Source organism: Amphimedon queenslandica, unplaced genomic scaffold (assembly GCF_000090795.2).
Source record: "Amphimedon queenslandica unplaced genomic scaffold, v1.1 AMPQUscaffold_12535, whole genome shotgun sequence".
NCBI classification, from domain to species: domain Eukaryota; kingdom Metazoa; phylum Porifera; class Demospongiae; order Haplosclerida; family Niphatidae; genus Amphimedon; species Amphimedon queenslandica.
Window position 1 is genome coordinate 8,726 of NW_003547228.1, and position 8,826 is coordinate 17,551.

The 8,826-nt window shown below is 35.4% G+C and overlaps 1 protein-coding gene and 1 long non-coding RNA gene across 2 annotated transcripts; one reads left to right on the plus strand and one right to left on the minus strand.

Annotated features, from left to right (window-relative positions):
• The first annotated feature begins 393 nt into the window (after positions 1-393).
• Positions 394-1,545, plus strand: LOC109587543 (uncharacterized). Its single transcript, XR_002187667.1, has 3 exons — positions 394-581; positions 625-884; positions 1,214-1,545. It is a non-coding gene; the product is annotated as an uncharacterized LOC109587543 (long non-coding RNA).
• Positions 1,546-1,899: 354 nt separating this feature from the next.
• LOC105314775 (RING finger protein nhl-1-like) lies at positions 1,900-4,026 on the minus strand. The gene is made up of 2 exons (XM_020003780.1): positions 2,306-4,026; positions 1,900-2,242 (listed from the first exon to the last, which is right to left on the minus strand). The coding sequence occupies exons 1-2, from the start codon at positions 3,958-3,960 to the stop codon at positions 1,900-1,902; spliced, it is 1,998 nt and encodes a 665-aa protein (XP_019859339.1). The 5' UTR covers positions 3,961-4,026.
• Between the last annotated feature and the right edge of the window lie 4,800 nt (positions 4,027-8,826).

Consider the following 8,826-nt stretch of genomic DNA (forward strand, 5'->3'; position numbering starts at 1 on the left):
CATAAATGTATAATTAAAGATATCAATGCATACATGCTATATAATATTCATGCATATACACTACATACTGTAATGTAGCACAATAAGTCTATAGCTAAGCTAATAGCAAGAGTACATATAATTACCATACTACCATGAGCTACTGACCTGGTATCACATCCTGTAAAGTGACAATTAATATTTCCAACATTAGCAGCAGCCGTAATATCGCTAATTTCAGAGGATTTAGTCCCAATACAGGTATTCTTATGGCAAGAAAGACCATTTCTATAACTATAAGTACTTCCACACATGGAGCAGGAGTAACTCGCCATGATTAAATGTAGGTGTGGTCTACGTACACGACAGGCCACGGTGATTTACGGGATGATAACGTCCTCTCCCTAATGGCATGTATTTTTTTGTTTTGCTTCACCCAGAAACGGGTAAATTGACATAGTATCTCTTGAGTCTTCTCTTCTTCTACCTTCTTCCTATGTGACAAAAGCTAGAGCAACAACTATGACAAATATACATCTTCTCCCTCTCATGGCCCGCTTGATCTATGCTGATTAAAGGGCTACCAAAGCTCTCTTCCCAAAGTTCAGCATCTCTATCAAATAAAATTAGTTTTTTGCCTTTTAGGTCCTGCTCTTGAGCTCCCTGCCACAAAGAAGCAAGTAGTCAGTTGATGCATCCATTTCACCTATTTTTAGATGAAGTAGAATGACTGAGAAATGGTCAGTTGACCAGACCCTCCCGGAGGCACGGAGGGTGTGGTCTGGCTACGCGAGACTATATAGAGTATATGCCACAGGGAAACCACACTGTCTCTCATTGATCCTCGACTAATAACAAGTTGGGTTCAGGTTTACTAAATTCACTTCCAAATATGAGTTGATTAAGTAAACATATGCACCATCATGCACTCAGAAACTATATACACCACTTTTTGTCGGGGTGACCTCTCCTTGCATGGGTTAGCTAGTTCAACCAGTTCGAGTTTTGCATTTAATATACTTCCATGCGCTCGCGTAAACCCATTAGCATTATTAAACGTATTTGTAACACCACAAATATCAAGTAATGTGTAGCTAGATCTATTACTGTAACTCACAGATTATTCAAATGTCAGTCCAAACTAGATCTAGCTAGGCTGTGCAATTCATATTTATAACTAGCACATCTAAAAAATAAGAAAAGATATTATTTATGTTTTAATTTTTGAATCTAGAGTTATTGATGTCCCATCATATCAGGAGAGAGAGAGAAAACTAGAAAAGTAGGAATTCTGTTTGCACCAAATCAGCATCTTCAAAATTAGAAGGTGTGGGTGTGGCTCATATCTAAATAAACTAGATCTATCTAAATTTAAAATGAGACTTGCATAATATCAAATCTATTGTTGTCATGAATATAGTTCATACGGACAGAGAAGAAGAAAAATGTTAAAATAATGGCACTAAAAGGTAAAGAGGAAAGAGAAAGGAGATATACAAATAAATGTAGTGCTGAATATAGATTTAATATGAAGGAATAATGAGTAGATTATTAAACTGTATTATATTCAAGCATGTTGCAAATTACAATACCAATAATTAATTATTCCAATATTAATGAGATTCTACTTATTTTATTTGTTTTTGCATGGTCACCATTTCCCTAATTTTTTTATAACAACATGGGATGTCTTCGTATGTCATGCAAGTAGACATGATGTGAACCAAAGAAGTATGCTTACAGTAGATTAATACCAGTAGAGTGAGTAGACCAGTAGATGCTGAAACTCATTAAAGTTTTAGTACTACCATTTTCTGTACCCTAATATCTATGATTTCAAAAACAAAAAATTTTGAAAATTAAACCCTGCAAAAGTAGATCTATGCACTAGAAAATTTACAAAATGAAAAAATAACCTTATTAGTAAATAATTAGTCGTTGATTACTACAATCACAAACATATAAGAATCCATCTTTATCAAAGGCTAATCCAGTAGGACAAGCAAACTGGTCAATATTACTGCCTTTCCTTCCAAAGCTGTTAACAAACACACCATCACTAGTAAAGACTGAGATACGATTATTGCCATGCTCACTAACATACACTAGACCAGTAGCTGCAGTGTCAATTGCTATACCATATGGAATACTAAGCCGTCCAGGACCAAATTTTTTAATGCCAAACTGAGCCAGAAAATTTCCATCTGGAGAAAACTTTTGAATGCGGTTGTTATCGAGATCAGCAACATACACTAATCCTTGACTGTCAATAGCAATGTCATATGGAGCCTCAAACTGTCCATTAGCCGATCCTTTACTACCAAACAAATGAGAGAAGGTTAAGTCGGAATTCAAGACTTGTATACGATGATTAAAATGATCAGCAATATAAACCTGTCCTGTTATTGGAGAAATGGCAATCCCAGCGGGGGTATTAAATTGTAGTGGTCCACTGCCCTTCTCACCAACTGATGCTATTAGGTTTCCATCAATGCTAATCTTTTGAATTTTGTGATTATCAGACACGAGAATGAGTTTGTCTGAAGTAATCGCTACACCACGAGGAGAAGAAAATTTGCCACATTTTTTGTCACCTCCTAATGACTTCACTTTCTTTCCTTCTCCATTCAGTATTGTTATACTGTTACCACTAAACTCAGTTATTATAACATGGTTATCATCAGCTACAGCAACTCCTACTGGCAAGTTTAACCCAGTTAAAGCACATACTGGAGTGATGTTATCAAGATAAGGATTGATAGGGATGACTAGTGAAGTATCTTCAAGTTGTATGTTACATATTTGTACTTTGACAGTATGAGTACTGCTTGAAGGATTACACTGTATCCTATATACTCCAGGATCAGTGGTGGTGGTAGTGATTGCAGTTTGAATGGGTTGATCACCTTTACCAACTGGTACTAGGCTACACCTGACAGAAAAGAGGGGAACAGATAAAAGTGATGAATCAGGCGCCTCTATTGATAGTGAAAATGAAACTTTCTTTTGTTTTGGAAAGCGTTCAAAGTGACCAACCTTCTTCACTTTACATTGCTGTAGTGCAGTAGATGAGTATGTCACAATATCTCCAATGTGATGCAATGATTTGATATTTTTACTCAAAACAAAATTTGCTTTTTCCTTTGGGTGTAAATCCTCCACATTGACCCGTTTAGTGATGTCACTCATGCTTTCCATCAGCTGCTTTTTAGCATTCAGGACTTGTTGTGGACTTTTTGTCTTTAGACTCCGTTCCACGTAATTCTCAACTTGTTTCAGAAGACTCAAGCTCATTTCTGCTGATTTAGCCTGGCCTGCTAGAACTTCTAATTTAGTATTAGTGACCCTCTTTGCCTGCTCAATCAGTTTCCTTTCTGACTGACGAAGAACGCTTACCATTTCTTCCACCATTTCATGTATATCTTCCAAGATTCCTTCTCCTCTCTCTTTAATTTCACATTGGCTCTCTGCTAGAGTCAACAGTGACTTTCTGAGCAATTCTTTCTTTTCCTTGACAGACGATAAACATTCTCTTAATTTTTGACAGTTTTTAGTATAACTGTCAGTGATTAAGTCACATTCGTGATACTTATGATTACGGACTGAGCAGTGGGAACAGATTATTGTATCACAAGTTTCACAAAAGAACTCTAATGGTTTTCCATGATCAATGCACAAAGCCTCCTGAGGTTTAGGTAAATTTGCTGCATACTTTATTAGGTTTCTCATTTCTTGGAGGTTGTTTAAAGTGAATGCTACAGGAAAGGCTGCTGCTCCATCCTCTGGTAACTTGGTACGATGACGACAAGTAGGACAAGTAAGATAGTTGGTCTTATCCAAAGGTAATTCCTCCAGACAGTGCTGACAAAATGAATGTAGACAAGGTAAAGTCTTTGGGTTGGTATAGTGTTCGAGACATATAGGACAGGTGAGTTGTTCCTCCAGTTTGAGGAGACCACATGAAGATGGTTGGGCTGCCATTTAAGCAAAGAAGAATGAAGCAGAGAATAGAAGGTGATTATAGTAGGCAAAGCAAATGATAAAGAAGGCTGCAAAAAGTGCAAAAGGGGGTGAAACCTTAAACATATTCAAAGCCTATGGTCAATCTCTTATTACAACTCAATGCATTGTGCACCTTAGCAACTAAGCCATATAGATACATACTAGATCTAATAGGGGGTGCAACCAATGCATATAGGCCAAAGTTTAGCAAGATGCACCCACCAATCTGTCAATAAAATAATAGCAAATACACCCCTTGTGTAAAGTAACTTACATTCACTGATGTTGTGCTCCTGAGGCTGTGTTTAAGCTAGTTTTTTAAGTTCCTTAAGCATTAATCAATAATGATGATACATGTTAATGTTACTATTCTTTGTAGTGAATTAAATACTAAGCATTGCCAATTGTCATGCATTATTAGTAAATTAATTGTTGATCTCTTTATTAGTACATGTTTCTCCTACACATGCTACCCATTCCTTCATGCTTCACATTACAAAAAATTATGTTTATTTTTAAAGAATAATTTGAATAAAGTACAGTATTAACTATATTTGAAAATTGCGAACAGTATCATAAGCAGCTAATGAATTTATTTTCTTTCTTGTTTGAGTAGCACTTTCTGTTTGAGCATAAGCAACATTATTTGATATGTGTATGGTATTATCAACAACTGTTGTACCATAGGCTACATTCTCTTTCACACTACATGATGATATGATTCATGGATCTACTGATTCTGTGGGAGCACCAACAAGCATTAGCAATTTCTAGGAATAATAATATAAGTATTTTTAGGAGTAGATTTAAATGTGTGTTAGTCTTACCATTTCCACATTTTTTACAAATTATAATGACTGCTCCAACTATTAGTAGTACAAACAATGTTAGTAAGATTGTTGCTCCAATATATGCTGTAATCCTAATAAGGTATTTTGGTTCAGTTATGCTCACTGACGTTGCATGTAAATATTTAACTGTAAGAGACGAAAGCACTATAAAGGATGACCTGCTTTACCCTCGCTTTATGCCTTCTTGTGGGCTCATGTAATTATACAATTAAAACAGTAATTATGTATCATACAGTAATTGAACAGCAATTAAATATCTCAGTATAAGTAATCTTGTACAATAAAGAGTTGAGGTCAGTAGCTGACCCATCATAGTAAAAGATGACCCATCCCTCAGTACCTATGTATTAATTGAACCTGATCATCAGTAGCTAGACAATCATCTTGTGGGTCCCTCAAAGTGTGTGGATCTACAGACAATATTGAAATGGTCACTGGTACTGAGGAAACTGTCCATGACTTAATTTTAGTTTTGTACATACTCTGTACTTACATAAAGTTCCACATGATGGTATTGAGTACTTGCATCTGGCAGGTAAAGTCAGGGAGGAGTGGTACAGTGTTAATTGGAGGAGACAAAAAACACAGAGATACTAATGAGTGGAGAGGATGCTGTATACAAAATGATAACACTAATATTAAAATAAATAATAACAATGATAATGAGTAATATTATTATTTGTTATAGTTACTTCAAAATAATTATTTTTAAGAGATAGGCTAGTGGCTGGGAAGGAATTCTTTCTTAGAATTCTTAGATTTGTACTTGTACAAATTTGATTTCTATAAAAATAGGTAGACTATGTACATGTACATGTACTTAATATATATTTTATAATTTTTTTCTAGTTTGTTTAAGTAATTGAAATTTAAGTATGTGTGTAACAAGTACACTCCTATTTCCTATTTCCTTTGAAATTTGTACTTTAAAGTCTTGATTGGCTACAGTATACACTGACCATTAATTTAGGTTACAATAACAGTGTTGGGAATTAAATGATGTTATTATTATTCATGTGTGTTAATTGGTGTTAATTAATATTATTTTTGTGAGCATGCGCAGTATGTGATGCTGTGCAGTTGAAGAGAAGTAGACATTAAACAAAAGAGCCAATTTGTGTGCTACTGTATCCAGAGCGATCGGACAGCCAGTATTTCGAAGTCCCTATAAAAGAACTCAGCATCAGCTATCGTACAAACAGATGATTTACTAGTGTAGTCAGTATTATAATACATGAGTTCATCTGAGATAAGGAATTGATGAATTCGTCTGACAGACTGACATAATATTTACATGCAATGTCAGTAAGCATAATTGAACCAAAATGTATCCATTATATGAATAATTTCAACTGCTTGCAAGTACATCATTATAAATTTATAATTATAGCAATTACTAAGTTCCAAGTGATGGTATTGAGTAGATCTACTTACATCTGGCAGGTAGAGTCAGGGAGGAGTGGTACAGTGTTAATTGGAGAAGGCAAAAAACACAAAGATACTGTATAACATTTTTTTAAGGATAATAAATGTTGCATATGACCCATATCCGGAAGTTCACAGAATTAATTCTTGCAAATTTCCACTATTCTGTCATCTTGTACCATATGGTACTAAGGAGGGGAGAGAATGCTGTATACAGGCAAAATTAATATTACTAATATTAAAATAAATAATAACAAAGATAAATAATAATACTAATTATTATTATTAGTATTGTTATAGTTACTTCAAATAATAATTTTTAAGAGATAGATCAATGTTGTATAGACTAGTGGTTGGGAAGGAATTCTTTCTTAGAATTCTTAGATTTGTACTTGTACAAATTTGATTTCTATAAAAAATAGGCATGTACATGTACATGTACTTAAAATATACTTTAAAATTTTTTAAGTACAAATTGAATTCTAAGTATGTATGTAACAAGTACATTCCTATTTACTTTGAAATCTGTACTTTGAAGTCTTGATTGGCAACAGCATACACTGACAATTAGTAGGCTACAATAACAGATGACTTACTAGTGTAGTCAGTATTATAATACATGAGTTCATCTGAGATAAGCAATTGATGAATTTGTCTGACAGACTGGCATAATATTTACATGCAGTGTCAGTGAGAACCAAAATGTATGCATATGTGAATAACTTGAATTTCAACTGCTTCCAAATACATCATTACGCAATTAACACATGCATACACTCATGGTAATGTATCTATTAAGGTAGTAAATATCTTCAGATGCTTCTATTAACCAATTTATAAGTGAAAAGACATAAAATACAGAGTCCTTTATAAAGAAGTCCAGTCATTCATAAAGGAATTTAAAAACAGAAATATTATATAGGCGGTAGCCTATATATAGGATTGAGGTTGATTTTTCAAGATGGCGTCCGTTTTCATGATTTTCAAACACTTATACCTCTTTTATCTTACGTTGTACAGCCTTATAAATGGCTTAGATGAGCTCTCCTTCACTGAGCGATTCTCCTGGTACCTTTAAAGTGAACTATAATGTAGCAGGAGCATTTCTGGAAAACAGGCCCAAATTCAAATTTCTACTACAAAATTCTTCAGACTTTTTTATATTATTATATTATTATCAAAAATTTTACAGGACAGAGTAGAGAAAAAAGTAGAGAGCAGAGGAGAGGAACAGTCCTGAGGGGATACCAAGAAAAGATCTGGCACCCCAGAAAGAAAAATAAATAAAAATCACAAAAAAACATAATTGTGGAAAGAAAGAAGGAAAGAAAGAGAGAAGATACACTATTTAGGAGAGAGAGAGAGAGGTAGAAGAAAAATAGAGAGAGAGAGGTAGAAGAAAAATTTATGAGAGGAGATAAAGTTATTGAAGAGAGGGAGGGAGGGGATTGGAGGAGCATGAATTGCAAGGACAGACTAAGTGAAATGTGTGGTGGTCTGATGAGTTAAAATGAGCATTGAAATGATTGATGAAATAAGTCTTAATCTTCTTTTTTTATTACATAAAGTGAATCATTTAGATCTACTGCTGGTAGGTGGTTCCATAATCTGGGAAATCTCCAAGAGAATGAGTGCCATACAGAAGAGGAAGGTGATGACTTGTGGATCAGTTTCCACTTTGAGGAGGAACGAGTCGTGGAGGAACAGAAGGAGACATAGTCTAGGATATTGAAGTGAGGAGATGGTTGCTTTAAAGAGGACACAAAGAACATCACATCGACAAGTTCCAGTCTGTACATGAGTGGAAGTATTCTGAGTGCCACTAGTCTGGAGTAGTAACTAGAGGAATAGTCATTCAGGATGTATTTGGTGGCACGTCTCTGGAACTGTTCTAAAGCCAATATGTCCTTGATAAGGGAGGGCCTCCATATTGGAGCACAGTATGTGAAAATGGGTATAATCAGAGACAGGTACAACTTCTTTTTAACTACAGTGGGAGTAGAGGCAGCCCTAAAAGTTCTCCTCAATAAAGATAGAGTCTTATATGCCTTGGCTAGAACAGCTTTGACCTGAGCAGACCATGATAAGTCCTCTTGGAATATTATGCCTAAGTCCTTGCAGGAAGTATTACAGGGGACAGTAGACTCACCAAAGCAATAATTAAAAACAATTGGTGCAGCCCTTTTTCGCCTGTATCTGACTAGAAAAGTCTTCTGAAAATTAAACTTCAGACCTGAAGAGGTGCTCCACTCACAGACCCTGTCCAAGTCCTCCTGCAAAAGCAAGCAGTTAGAGCTTGAGGCAATAGACTTGCTGCATTTGCTATCGTCTGCAAAGAGTAACATGTTGGAGTGAATAGTGCAGCCAGGAAGATCATTAATAAAGAGGATAAAAAACAGAGGGCCCAAGAGGCTCCCCTGGGGAACTCCAGATGTGACAGGTAGAAGGCCAGATTGACAACCTCTAACAGTTACACATTGTTGCCGACCAGAAAGATATGCTTTGATCAGACCCCACATCTCTCCACAAATTCCACATCTCCACAGCTTTTCCAACAGTAAGTTGTGGT